This window comes from Piliocolobus tephrosceles, chromosome 15 (assembly GCF_002776525.5).
Source record: "Piliocolobus tephrosceles isolate RC106 chromosome 15, ASM277652v3, whole genome shotgun sequence".
In the NCBI taxonomy this organism is placed as follows: domain Eukaryota; kingdom Metazoa; phylum Chordata; class Mammalia; order Primates; family Cercopithecidae; genus Piliocolobus; species Piliocolobus tephrosceles.
In genome coordinates this window covers 32,401,942-32,416,145 of record NC_045448.1, presented here as the reverse complement: position 1 = coordinate 32,416,145, position 14,204 = coordinate 32,401,942, and the positions used below count along the sequence as shown (strand labels likewise).

The 14,204-nt window shown below is 39.1% G+C and overlaps 1 protein-coding gene across 10 annotated transcripts in view; it reads right to left on the bottom strand.

The window, feature by feature from the left end:
• BIRC6 (baculoviral IAP repeat containing 6) overlaps positions 1–14,204 on the bottom strand; it is a 254,915-nt gene that overhangs the window by 224,669 nt on the left and 16,042 nt on the right. For all 10 annotated transcript variants that reach the window (XR_002732443.2, XM_023216393.1, XM_023216386.2 and 7 more), the window contains exons 2-3: positions 9,915–10,096; positions 7,379–7,516 (exon numbers count right to left, since the gene is read on the bottom strand). Coding sequence is in view for 9 of the 10 variants with exons in the window: in XM_023216393.1 (XP_023072161.1) it covers positions 7,379–7,516; positions 9,915–10,096 (320 nt within the window). In the remaining variant the exon portion in view is untranslated. The remainder of the gene's footprint in view (positions 1–7,378; positions 7,517–9,914; positions 10,097–14,204) is intronic.

Genomic DNA, 14,204 nt, shown 5'->3' with positions numbered 1-14,204 from the left:
GAATAAAAACTTCTAGACCTAATTAATCTGTTCACAGATCACAGCTTTTTATTTAAAGGGAGGATGACACCCCTTGAGAAAGGATCCTATGATACCCCAACTATATACAGTACTGTAAATCATACTCCAAACCTTCCCTCAAAAAGACCTATGGGCATTCACTACAGTGACTGTGCATGGGGGAAAAGATCTTTCAGGCATTACAAAAAAGTGGCACTGAACTGACCTAAAACATCACTGTGGTCCACGAAAGAGGGCACGTAGGATGGTCAAGCGATTAATAAAGTTTTGGCCCAAAGCTGTCTCAGAGAGTTCTATGGGTCTGTAAATCCTTATTGTCTAATAGTTACTTCCCCAGTCCCTGAATGCATACTATAAAACAGGCAACTGAAAACAATCCCCAAATTAGCTCTCTGCTCTTCTCTGTGGACCAGTAATACAGAAAACACCAAGTATAAGCCCCTACAACTTTCCTTCTCTACAAAGATAATAAACTAAAGCAATGCTACATTCCTGAAGAAATTTTTTAGATTAATGCCACTGTGAAAGATTTGAGGCTGGGCATAGTGCCTTCATACCTATAGTCCTAGCACTTTGTGAAACTGCAGATGGAGGTTCGTTTGAGCCTAAAAGCCTGAGACCATCCTGGTCAACACAGCAAGATCTCATCTCTGCTAAAAAACAAATAGCCAGGCGTAATGGCATGCACCTGTCATCCCAGCTACTCAGGAGGGAAAATCTACTCATCCCAGCTGAGGTGGGAAAATCACTTGAGCCCAGGAGGGCAAGGCTACAGTAAGCCAAAATCACACCATTGTACTCCAGCCTGAGTGAGAGAGAAAGACCCTGTCTTGGGAAGAAAGAAAAAGAGACAGAGAGAGAGAGAGAGAGAGAGAGGGAGAGAGAGACTTAAAAGATACAAAGGTAACCAAATGACCTTGTCCCCTTTACTGACCTGTAGTAAATGGATCTTGAAGAACGACTGTGGCTGGTAAACTATCAGGTGGTGACTTCAATTGCAGCTGATTTTCCAGATGAGGTATCTTTATTAAAGCAAATCAACAAATCCCCTGATATCTGGTAGGCAGTTACTGTTCTTTCCAATGTTTCTATCTTTAGTTTTAAGGACTATCCAAAAAGTCCACTTTCACCTGGCAGGAACAATAATAAATCTTCCCAATCTTTCCCTAAGACCACATCTCACGTTCTAGAAATCCTGATCATCATAACATCCTGCAGATCAACATACTGGTCCACTACATCATGACAGCACACTGATTGGTCCAGATGAAGAGGAAACAGCAAGGAAATTAAATGCCTTAGTAAGGTGCAAACTAGAGAACAAGAGTCCCCAGAAAAACTCAAGATTCCGTAGCTGTGGTTAAGTTTCAGAGGTCCAGAGGTCTGGTTAGGTCAGTTCCCTCCAAAATGAAAGACAAGTTGCTCCAACTTGTAACACCAACCACAGAAACAAAAGCCACAATACTTAGCGGGCCTACTTGGATTTGGGAGCCAATATCCAGCACACTTCAATGTGTGCTCTAATCCAAGTATCAAGAAATATATAAGGGTGCCAATTTTGAGTAAGGTGCAGAACAAGAAACTCTGCAACAAGACCAGACTGTACTGCAAGATACTCTGCTACTTTTACCTTAAGAGCACTTTCAATGACACTGACACTAGAAGTCCATGGCAAATAATGATGCTGTAAGGAGCCTGTGGCAACCTAACTGGGACAATCACACAGCAGAATACTAGGATCTTGGAGCAAAGCCATACTCTCTCATGCAAATGACCATTCTCCTTTTGAAAAACAACTTCTAGTTTCTTACTAGCCCCAGATAGAGATTAATATCTATCTATGAAACTAATGTCTACGAATTCAGAGCTGTCCAGATGTTATCTGACACATCAACCATAATATTGAGCACAAGCAACAAGTATCCTTCATCAAGTGTTTTATAAGAGATCCGTCTTGACAAAGTCCAAAAGGAAAAACTGAATAAACAAGTGGCTCAGAATTCAATACCTACTCCCACTATGTCTCCTCCTTGTTCTACATCAATGGCTTCATGGGGAACTCCTTATGATGAAATAATATGAGGGGAAAACACTCTTGGTCCTGATTTACAGATGGTTCTGCATGATATGCTGGTACTACTCCGAAGTGGATGGCTACAGAATTACAGCCCCAATCACAAGGACAGTGGTGAAGGTAAATCTTCTCAATAGCTAGAACTTCAGTCACTATATGTGAGTATTCTTGTATGGATTTAGTTGGCCAGAAGTAAAGATCCTCACTAATTAATGGAGAGTTGCTAATTTGTTAGCTAGATGGTCAGGCACTTGGAAGAAATAGGACTAGAAGACTAGCAGCAAGGAGGTCAAAAACAAAGGACTACGAATAGAACTCCCAGAGGGCAAAAATATTTATGAAATATATCAATGCACACCAAAAGGCATCCATTTCAGAGGAAATGGGAGAAATTATACACATTATATACATGACAGTAAGCCTCTCTCCAAGGGCACTCCAGTGCTTGCTCAACGGACCTGTGTGCAAACTACCATGGCAAAAGATATGGAGGCTATACACAGGCCCAAAAATGTAAACTTCCCTGTACAAATACTAACCAGGCTACAGCTGTTGCTGATTGCCTAATCTGTCAAACAGCAGTTAACAAAGTTGGGTGGCCAATATCACGCCATTTCCCAGGGGGAATAGCCAGCTATCTGATGGTAGGTTGATTATACGGGATTCCTAGTCATGGACTAGGCAGCAATTTGTCTTCAACATAACAAATATATATTCTAGGTATGCATTTACCTGTTCTGTCCATAGGCTTCTGCTGTAATATTATATAGTCCATTGCCTGTGGACTGACAGAATGTCATGGTATTGTAGAAAACTTTGCTTCTGATCAAGAAAAGTATTTCAAAGCAAAAAAAAAAAAAAAAAAAAATTTTCCCACTGGTCTTACTGTGCATTATCCTGATGAAGCTGGCCTGGCAGAAAAGCTCAGTGGTCTACTAAAGACTCATTTTCAACACTAACTGCAAGAGACATGCTGAAAGGTTATAGGGTTCTACCTTACAAGATAAAGCATATGCTCTGAATCAACCAAAAATGTATGACAGTTTCTCTAAGCATGCCCACTATTATATTTAACAAACCCATTCACAGATTTTTTTTTTAAGCTTTCAGCGCTACAGGTCTTACTCCCAAGGGAGGAATGTTCCTGCAGGGGTACAACAACACTTCCATTGAAGTTGGTGTTGAGATTGCTACCCAGCAACTTTGAGGTCCTCTTGCCACTGAATACATAGGCAAAGAAGTACGTCATTCTACTAGTTTGTATGACTGGAACTGACAAGGGGAAAACTGGAATGATGCTAAATAACAAGAGGCAAGGGGAACTTATGCAGAACCCAGGAGATTCTCTAGGATGCCCCTTAATACTTCCAAGTTCAATAGTAAAGGTGAAGTAACAATTACAACTTAAAATACAGCACCAGCCAGGCTTGGTGGCTCACACCTGTAATCCCAGCACTTTGGGAGGCCGAGGCAGTGGATCACCTGAGGTCAGGAGTTCGAGACCAGCCTGGCCAACATGGTGAAACCCCGTCTCTACTAAAAATACAAAAAATTAGCCAGGTGTGGTGGTGGGTGCCTATAACCCAGCTACTCAGGAGGCTGAGGCAGGAGAATGGCTTGAAACCAGGAGGCGGAGGTTGCAGTGAGCTGAGATCATGCCACTGCATTCCAGCCTGGGTGACAAAGTGAGACTCCATCTCAAAAAATAAAATAAAATAAAAACACAGCACCACGGAGGATTCAGATTCTTCAAGACTAAAGATGGGTTGCTCCACTATGTAAAGAATCCTGACCAGCTGAGGTGCTGAATGATGATAGAGCTGATAAGAAACAGGTAATAGAAAAAAAAAGAAATTATATATCTTCTTGACAATTATACATCCTCTTGACCAATATATCCTCTTGACCATTATAAACTGAGGACTAGGCCGGGCGCAGTGGCTCACACCTATAACCCCACCACTTTGGGAGGCCAAGGTGGGCAGATCACAAGGTCAGGAGTTCAAGACCAGCCTGACCAATATGGTGAAACCCCATCTCTACTAAAAATACAAACATTAGCCAGGTGTGGTGGCATGCGCCTATAATCCCAGCTACTCAGGAGGCTGAGGCAGGAGAACCACCTGAACCCAGCAGGCAGAGGTTGCAGTGAGCCAAGATCACACCACTGCACTTCAGCCTGGGTGACAGAGAGAGACTCTATCTAAAAAACAAAAAAATTAAATTAAAAAATTAAATAAACTGAGGACTAGGCCACGCGTGGTGGCTCATACCTGTAATCCCAGTATTTTGGGAGGCAAAGTTGGGGGTCAGGAGTTCAAGACCAGCCTGACCAATATGGTGAAACCCCACGTCTATTAAAAATGCAAAAATTAGCCAGGCATGGTGGCACGCATCTGTAATCCCAGTTACTCAGGAGGCTGGGGCAGAAGAATTGCTTGAACCCAGGAGGCAGAAGTTGCAGTGAGCCAAGACTGTGCCACTGTACTCCAGCCTGGGCAACAAAGACCCTGTCTCCAAAAACAAAAATAAATTTTTTAAAAAGCGTAATAGTTTTGTTACATGAAAGTTCAAACATATAAAGTATGAATGGAGATGCTAATTAGCCAACAGGGTAGACTGTGCCAGTTAATTAAACTGTTGTCTCTGAGTTCCAAATCTACCCTTTAATTCTCTGCTCTATCAGGTTGGGGATAGGACTCTGCATACTATATTTCCTCTTTTCAACCAGTTTCCTGGCTTTTAGGTTCTCCCAGCAGCAGCACAGGAAGGAAACTGGAAAGAAAGATGAAAGAAGAAAGACTTGCTCCTTCTTATTTACTGGCCACTGCCATCAGCACTGTTTCAGCAAAGAACCTGACACGGTAGTTGATTCTTCCAGTCTTCAGCATTTTGTTTTGGTTTGGTTGTTTTAGCATTCTGAGATCCAGTTTCATAGAGCTCCCTCAGAGGTACTACCAACAGTCAAGTAGCATCTCTCTTCAGAGATCTGAGTCCCAGTTTTGCAAGGTCCTCATCCACGCTCCTGAGCTACCAACTGGGTAGCAGTTCCTAGTACCAGATCCACAGGGCCTATTCTCTAAGTTTCTAGGTTCTGATAACCCCTAATCTTTGTTCCTCCTGACCTAGGTGAAAACTGCTTCCTATAGTTATCTCTGTTATCTCAGGATTTCCTTTTCACTTTTTCAGTTTTCAAACACCAGTTAATTTCTTATAATACATTATCTCTGTTGAAATTTATAGTACAGTTTCTGTTTTCCTAAATAAAATGTTCCATCAATAAAGTAAGGTATAATAAAATCATGATAAATCTACAAAAAAAAAAAAAAAAACTCAATGCAAATATTAAGAAGAACACAGATGATCTCTGAGGGTATTAGAAGATATCCAAGATAAATTCTTGAGTGAAAAAAAGCAAGGTGGCCAGGCTCGGTAGCTCATGCCTGTAATCCCAGAACTTTGGGAGGCCAAGGCAGGGGAATCACGACGTTAGGAGCTCGAGACAAGCCTGGCCAACATAGTGAAACCCCACTTCTACTAAAAATACAAAAATTAGCCAGGCATGGCAGCATGTGCCTGTAATCCCAGCTACTCGGGAGGCTGAGGAAGAATAGTGTGCACCCACGAGGTGGAGGTTGCAGTGAACTGAGATCACACCACAGCACTCCAGCCTAGGTTACAGAGCGAGACCCTGTCTCAAAACCAAAAAAAAAGAGCCAGGTGCAGTGGCTCACACCTGTAATCCCAGCACTCTGGAGGCAGAGGCAGGCAGATCACCTGAGGTCAGGAGTTCGTGACCTGCCTGACCAACATGGTGAAACCCTGTCTCTGCTGAAAAATACAAAATTAGCCTGGCATGGTAACACACACCTGTAATCCCAGTTACTCAGGAGGCTGAGGCAGGAGAATCACTTGAACCGGGGAGGCAGAGGTTGCAGTGAATCGAGATAGCGCCATTGCACTGCATGCAGCCTGGGAAACAAGAGTGAAACCCTGTCTCAAAGAAAAAATAGGCCAGGCGCGGTGGCTCAAGCCTGTAATCCCAGCACTTTGGGAGGCCGAGACGGGCGGATCTCGAGGTCAGGAAATCGAGACCATCTTGGCTAACACGGTGAAACCCCGTTTCTACTAAAAAAAATACAAAAAAAAAAAAAAACAAACTAGCCGGGCGAAGTGGCGGGCGTCTGTAGTCCCAGCTACTCGGGAGGCTAAGGCAGGAGAATGGCGTGAACCCAGGAGGCGGAGCTTGCAGTGAGCTGAGATCCGGCCACTGCACTCCAGCCTGGATGACAGAGCAAGACTCAGTCTCAAAAAAAAAAAAAAAAAAAGAAAAGAAAAAAAGCAAGGTATATCACAACACAATATTAGTATATTTTAGTATAGTTACAACTGTACTTGAGAAGAATCTTTGTAAATGCCCAAGTTACTTATAGGAAAATGGCTTTTATCTTCTACCTTACACCCTTCAATATGGAAGTTTTATATGTAGTATAACTTAGAAAAGGTCTTGAAAGAAAAATATGGAGGAAATTAATAAAAATGTATCCAAGGATTTAGTTGAAAGCACCCTCTCTCATATACATCCCAGTATGCCAAAACATTTCAGAGAAAGCACAAAATGGCTCAATTTCCAAAGACACAGTCCATTCTTATCCAAGCATCCAAGCTCACAACCTAACAAGGAAGCTTCTTTCATCAGCCTCTTGACCAATCCAGATCTATCAGGCACTAAGGAAGATTTAAGGAAGCATCAGAAAACACAATAAGCAAAATAGTCCCCACAAACTGAAGTTAAGCTTCGATTAAAAAGTTTCAGTTTCAACTTTTTTTTTTTTTTTTTGGCAAAAGAGTCTCACTCTATCCCCACGGCTGGAGTGCAGTGGCACAATCTCTGCAATCTCGGCTCGCTGCAATCTCGGCCTCCCGGGTTCAAGTGATTCTCATACCTCAGCCTCCAAGCAGCTGGGATTACAGGCGCCTGCCACCACGCCTGGCTAATTTTAGTATTTTTAGTAGAGACGGGGTTTCGCCGTGTTGGCCAGGCTGATCTCAAAACTCCTGATCTCAGGTGATGTGTCCACCTCTGCCTCCCAAAGTGCTGGGATTACAGGCGTGAGCCACCATGCCCGGACAGTTTCAACTTTAAGATGACTTATAAGCACATTTTGCTTTTTAAAAGAAAAACCTACAATTAGAACATTTCCAAAAGGAGAGGAAACAGCAAAAGAATGGAGGTGTCCACTGTAATATAACTCCAAAAGAGACGGTCTATTAACTTCTTACCTTGGCAACTTTGTGGTTTGCTGCAGTCTCATGAGATGTATTTTTTAAACCATCTTTGAGCTGTGTGATGAACAAATCATAACCCTCCGTACTAGAAATATCTACCTTTTCTAAACATGCTGATAAGAGCTGCTGTGCCTAAAAAATAAAAAATAAAAATAAAAAAACAGAAAATTCAACACAAGAACAACAAAAAATTAAATTTAGATCCTCGTTCAGATAATTTAATATGCAATGATTATGATAGATACTATACTAAACTTACCTTTTAACAAATCTAATTAAACAATAATTTAAAAGGCTGTTATAAAATTAAATGAGATAAAGTAATGTATTCAGTGCAGCAGTACTACATGGTAAAGTTTAAATACAAAGTAGTTATTATAAACTAAATCAACATAGAAAAATGGACAAGCTGAAACCATAAGCAAAAATAATACAGGAAAAAATCTGAAGAGACAAACTTAAAGTCCTCCAATGAGCTTTAAATACTCAAGTTATACAAAGTCATAATAGAGCACACTAAGTCAGCAAGTAATATGAAAAAGCCCTTTGCGTTGTTATCCACATATCCAATATGAACTTCTGTAATAAAGATACATGTTAATATAAGGTAAAGAGTATATCTACACTGAGCAAATCAAACCTAAGACCCCGTACTTTAGGGAAGACAGTGACAAACTAATATGATGCAGTAAAGGAAGCCTGGAATGCTGGAAGATCTACAAACAATATTATCCGAACAACAGTTACAGCTGTGAGGAAAGTAAAAAGAGAAGAAAAAAAACAGTAGATGTAACAGCAGACAAGGTGGAGGAAGGGATAGAAGTTAAACACTTAGCATTTCACTGTAGTAGGAAAAACACTGACTTGAGAGTTAATAAGTGTTCAAGTATTTTATTGTAATTCTTTAATTCTTTGTTAAACCTGAACATAGTTTGATAGTGTTTTTCGCTGCTGATTTTATATCCTGATATCAGCTGGTTTACATTCCTTAAATTAGGAGGAAAAAATGTTCAATTTTTTCAAATGGTTTTTCAAAGTTTCTACTTGTTCAAATCAAGTAGAACTAATTAATTATCTATCCAAAGATTTTAGACATGCCTCCAGATCCAAATACTCTGATGAGAAAAAGAAAAAGATAGCTTCTCTGTTTGTGGAACTCAAACGTCCAGCAACATGCTTTCAATATTAACATATAATAGACTACGTTATATGACACTAAATGTAAAATCTAAGTGGATATACTTTATTGGACATACTTCTCTTATAACTTTCATAATAACTTAGCATGAACACAGAAATAATATCTTACTTTATTAGAGAACAAAACATAACCTTTTACGTTCTATTTAAGGTGATGCAAAATCCGGTAATTGTGAAAAATGTACTTTCAAACTGCAGGATATGAACCCACACAAAAAGAATTTAAGTTGGGCTAGACTTAAAAATTAAGAAAATTTAACACCACAGAAAAGTATATAGGGCTAAAACTTAAAACTCAAGTTATTGAAAGACATGATGCATAGCAAAAATTACTGGTTGTGTGGCCGGGCGCGGTGGCTCACGCCTGTAATCCCAGCACTTTGGGAGGCCAAGGCAGGCAGATCAATTGCAGTGAGGAATTCAAGACCAGTCTGGCCAATAAGGTGAAACCCGTCTCTACTAAAAATACAAAAATTAGCTGGGTGTGGTGGCGCATGCCTGTAATCCCAGCTACTCATGAGGCTGAGGCAAGAGAATTACTTGAACCCGGGATATGAAGGCTGCAGTGAGCCAAGGTCGAGCCACTGTACTCTTGCCTGGGTGACAGAGCAAGACTCTGTCTCAAAGAAAAAAAAAAAAAAATACTGGTGTTTACCAGTGTGTACTCCTCTCTCATTTTAAAATATTTAAAACAAAAAGGAAAGAACCACCTTTTTCCCCGTCTCCCTCTCAGCTTGGTGTGGCCATGTGACTAAATTCTGTCTAATGGGGTAAACATGAGGTTATATGAGAGCATTTGAGTTGTGAAAGGCAGAAAGAGAACAAGAACAAATAAGTAGGAGAGGGGACAGGGGGTTAAGGGACTGGGAAAAGGAAGGAGGGAAGAGTGAGATGCCACAGTGCTCTCCTCTAGCCTCCTGCCCTCTCTTTCCCTGTGACTGGGAAATAATGAGACCTAGAGCAGCTGTCTTAAAACTCCCAAGCTAACCCAAATGCTGAGGTTGGCAATGCTGGCCATACATTTAGCCCCGGACTGTTAATGGAAACAAGCTATCCTGTTTAAGCCATTGTTTTTTTGGGTCTCTGTTACAGCTGTTTAACCTGTGCTGATGCACCATTCACACCTAAAAACACCATTTCAACAAGAATTAATTATACAGAGAAAAGGTGAGTATTAATATTTAAATGAAGTTGTGGTCAATAATTAAATTCTGTTTTTATAGCAACACATACAATAACGTCCTTAAAGTTTGACTTAATTTCATTTAACATCTAATACGTCTAATATTACCTTAAGTAGAGGACCTCATTGATACTTATTTCAACTTACCTCTGTAACGGGTAATTCAAGCTGAACCACATCATCCTGCTTTGAAACTGGAGTTTGCAGAGCAGTGTCTAACAACAAGATTCCATTAAGGTCCTTCCTACATCCTACTGCATAATCATCCACAAATATAACTTTATCCACAGCAGAAATATACTGACATTTCACCTGTCCACCTGGTTTAGCTGTTAAAAGAACAAAAATTCAACACTTAAGAGTTTCAGGACAATGGTCTATTAAAAATAAATGTTTACATAGCGACTAAACACAATATATTATCCTGAATTGGATCTTAAACTGGAAAAAACTTCTCTGAAGAACATCATTGGGCCAACTGGATTAAATTCAAGTATGTACCATAAATTAAATAAAAGTATCAATGTGAAACTATCAAAATCTGACAACCAAATTGCTATTATAAAAGAACATCATTGTTCTGAGAAATAAACACAGAAACAGTATAGGGAAAACGAGCAAGATATACGCAACCAACTCTCAAGGAGAATAAAAATATGTATGTGTATATATATACATATAAGGGAATAATCAGCAAATGTAGTAAAATGTTTAAAACTAGTAGAGCTGGGTAAAGGGTATATAGGGAAGTTCTTTGTAACATACGATTCTCGCAATCTTTCTCTGGTGCAAAATTAAAGTGTTCAAAACAAAACTTTTAAAAATGAATTATTGGATGTCATTTTTTACAAAACTCAATAAGCATAAAGACAGCATGGACAGTTATTAGATACAGTAGTGCCCCTCCTTATCTGCAGTTTCACTTTGTGCAGTTTCAGTTACCCAGTCAATAGAAGTCCAAAAACAGGTAAGTACAGTACAATAAGATATTCTCAAAGGTCCAAAAGTAGGTATAGTACAATAAGATATTCTGAGAGAGACCACATTCACATAACTTCTATTATATTATAATTGTTCTATTTTATTATTAGTTGTTAATCTCTCACTATGCCTACATTTTAAATTAAACTTTATTACGGGTATGCACAAGAAGAAAACCCAGCTAACCCTCGAACCATACAAGTTTGAACACCATGAGACCACTCGTAATATAAATTTTTTTCAATATATTGATTTGTGACAATTTAAAAAACATGCAGACAAAACACGTAGCCTAGACATATCTAAAAAATTAAGAAAACAGTATGTCAGTGATGCATAAAATATATGTAGATATTAGTCTATTTTATCATTCACTGACATAAAATATACATAAATCTACTATAAAGTTAAAATTATCAAAACTTACACGAATAGTATATGGCACCAGTCAAGAAAAACGTAAACAAATGTAAAAAATACAGTATTAAATCATAACTACATAAAATTAACTGTAGCATACATTATAAAACTGTGATAATTTTGTTCCTATTGCAGTGAGTTCAAGTATTACGAGTATCCACCATGTGACCCTAATCATATCCAGGTGAGCAGTTCATCTCTCAATTGTTAATTGGTAATTGCAGTAAAAAGTGATCTCTCCTTATTCTCGTGTATTTTCATTGGGTTTAGTGTAATACCATAAACCCTGAATAACACTATGAGACCCATACGAGGTGCCACTAGTGATGCTGCAAGTGTTCCCAAAAGGCAGAGACAAGTCATATGATTACAAGAAAAAGCTGAATTGCAAAAAAAGAAAGAGAGAAAATACATTTACGGCACTATATGGCACTTATCAATACCGTAAATATATGTCATCTGTTTACAAAATGAATCCTGTGTCTGAAATGGCACGTAACCACAGCTGGAGACCTCAGTCTATGGTACATATCAAGCAATTCAGCTTTTTCGGCCCGGCACAGTGGCTCACGCCTGTAATCCCAGCACTTTGGGAGGCCGAGGTGGGCGGATCATGAGGTCAGGAATTTTTTTGTTTGTTTGTTTTGTTTTGTTTTTTTTAAGAGACAGGGTCTCGCTACATTGCCCAGGGCGACTCAAATGCCTGGGGCTCAAGCAATCCTCCTGAGTGGCCAGGACTACAGGAGCACACCACTGTGCCTGGCATGTCAACATACTTAATGGTAAAAGACTGAACACTTTCCCATACAGATCAGGAAGAAAACAAGGATGTATGCTCTTACCATTCCTATTCAATACTATACTAAAAGATCTAGTCACTGCAATAAAAAATGAGGATATAAAAGGCACACAAATCAAAAAGAAATAAAACTGTCCCTTTTTACAGAAATATGATTACCCATGTAGATAAAAATCAATCATACTTTTCTATACCAGCACAGATTAACCTAAAATCAAAATTTATTTTTTAAAATACCAGTTTACAATAGCTCTAAAACATACTTATACATATACACCTTCTGTGTATATGTATGCTGAAAAGTATAAAAGGCTGACTACACAAATCAAAAGCCTAAATAATACCATGTTCATGGACTGAACAAGTCAATCTGGTAAAAACGTCAACACTTCCCAAATGGATCTACAGATTTAATGGAATTTCAATCAAAATCCCAGGTGGGGTCAGCATGACAGCTCACACCCATAATACAACACTTCGGGAGGCCTATGCAGAAGGATCGCTTGAGCCAGGAGTTTGAGACCAGCCTAAGTGAGACCTCGTCTCCGTAAAATTTAAAAAATTTAGCCAGGCATAGTGGCACACACCTGTAGTTTCAGACACTCAGACACTGAGGTGGGAGATCACTTGAGCCCAGGAGTTCAAGGCTACAGTGAGCTATGATTGCGCCATATAAATAAACTGACTGAAATGTATTTGAAAAGGCAGTACCACAAGAAAGTGTGGTACTTGCAAAGGACAGACATATAGCTCAATGGAACAAAGTAGAGCCAAGAGATATGACTATATAAACATGGCCACTGGATTTTTCTAATTATGTAGTTTTTTAAATTGTGGTAAAATACACATAAAATTTACCATTTTATCATTTAAGTGTACGGTTGAGTGGTATTAAGTATATTCATGCTGTTGTTTATCCATCATCACCATCCATCTCAGAAGACCTTTCATCCTGCAAAACTGAAACTCTGTACCCTTTAAACAGTAACTGACTTTTATCCCCTCTCCCCAAAGCCTGGCAACCACTTTGCTACTTTCTGTCTTCATGAATTTGACTACTCAAAGTATCTCACATGAATGGAAGGAATCACATAGTATTTTTCCTTTTGTGACTGGCTTATTTCCCTTAGCATAATGTCCTGAAGGTTCCTCTACATTAGAGCCTATGTCAGAATTTCCTTCCTTTTATCCATTCAACTATCAACGGACAGGCACTTAGGTTGCTTTGACCTTTTGGCTATTTCGAATAGTGCTGCTATGAACACTGGCATACAAATATCTCCTTGATTCCCTGCTTTCAATTCTTTGAGGTACATATCCAGAAACAGAACAGCGATCATATGGTAATTCTATTTTTTCCTTAATTTTCTGAGGAAACTCCACCATTTCCCATAATGGCTGCACCATTTTATATTCCCACCAGCAGTGCACAAGAGTCCCAATTTCTCCACATCCTTACCAACACTTATTCTCTATTGTTGTATTTTGTATATGGTGTTAAAGTTCAACTTCATACTTTTTGCATGTGAGTATTCAGTCTTTCCAGCATCATTTGTTGAAAAGACTGTCGTTTCCCCCAATGAATGGTCTTGGCCTCCTTGTTGAAAATCATTTGACCATATATGCAATAGTTTATTTCTAGGCTCTCTATTCCATCAGTCTATATGTCTGTCTTTATGCTCGTACCTTACTATTTTGATTACTGTAGCTTCGTACTAAATTTTGAAATCAGAAAGTGTTAATCTTCCAAGTCTGTTCTTTGTCAAGATTATGTTGAACTATTTAGAGTCCCTTGAGATTCTATATGAATTTTGGAACAGATTTTTTTTTTTTTTTCCCAGAAATAGAAAAAAAGTTATTGGGATTTTGATAGGAATTGCAATGAGTCTGCAAATTGTTTGGGGCAGTACAGATATCTTAACAATATGAAGATAGTATGAAGTTCTGGCAAGGATGCAGAACAACTGGAACTCTCATACATTTCTGAAGGAAATACAAATGGTACAGCCACGCTGGTTTGACAGTTTCTTAAAAAGTTAAATACACACTTACCAAACGGCCCTGTAATCCTACTTCTGTGTATTTACCCTGAAGACATAAAAGCTTATGTTTACACAAAAATCTGTACTCAGAAGTTTATAGTCGCTCTATTTATAATCATCACACACTGAAAACACCCCAAATGTTCTTTTTCTTTGTCTTTGTCTTTTTTTTGAGACAAGGTCTCACTGTGTCAC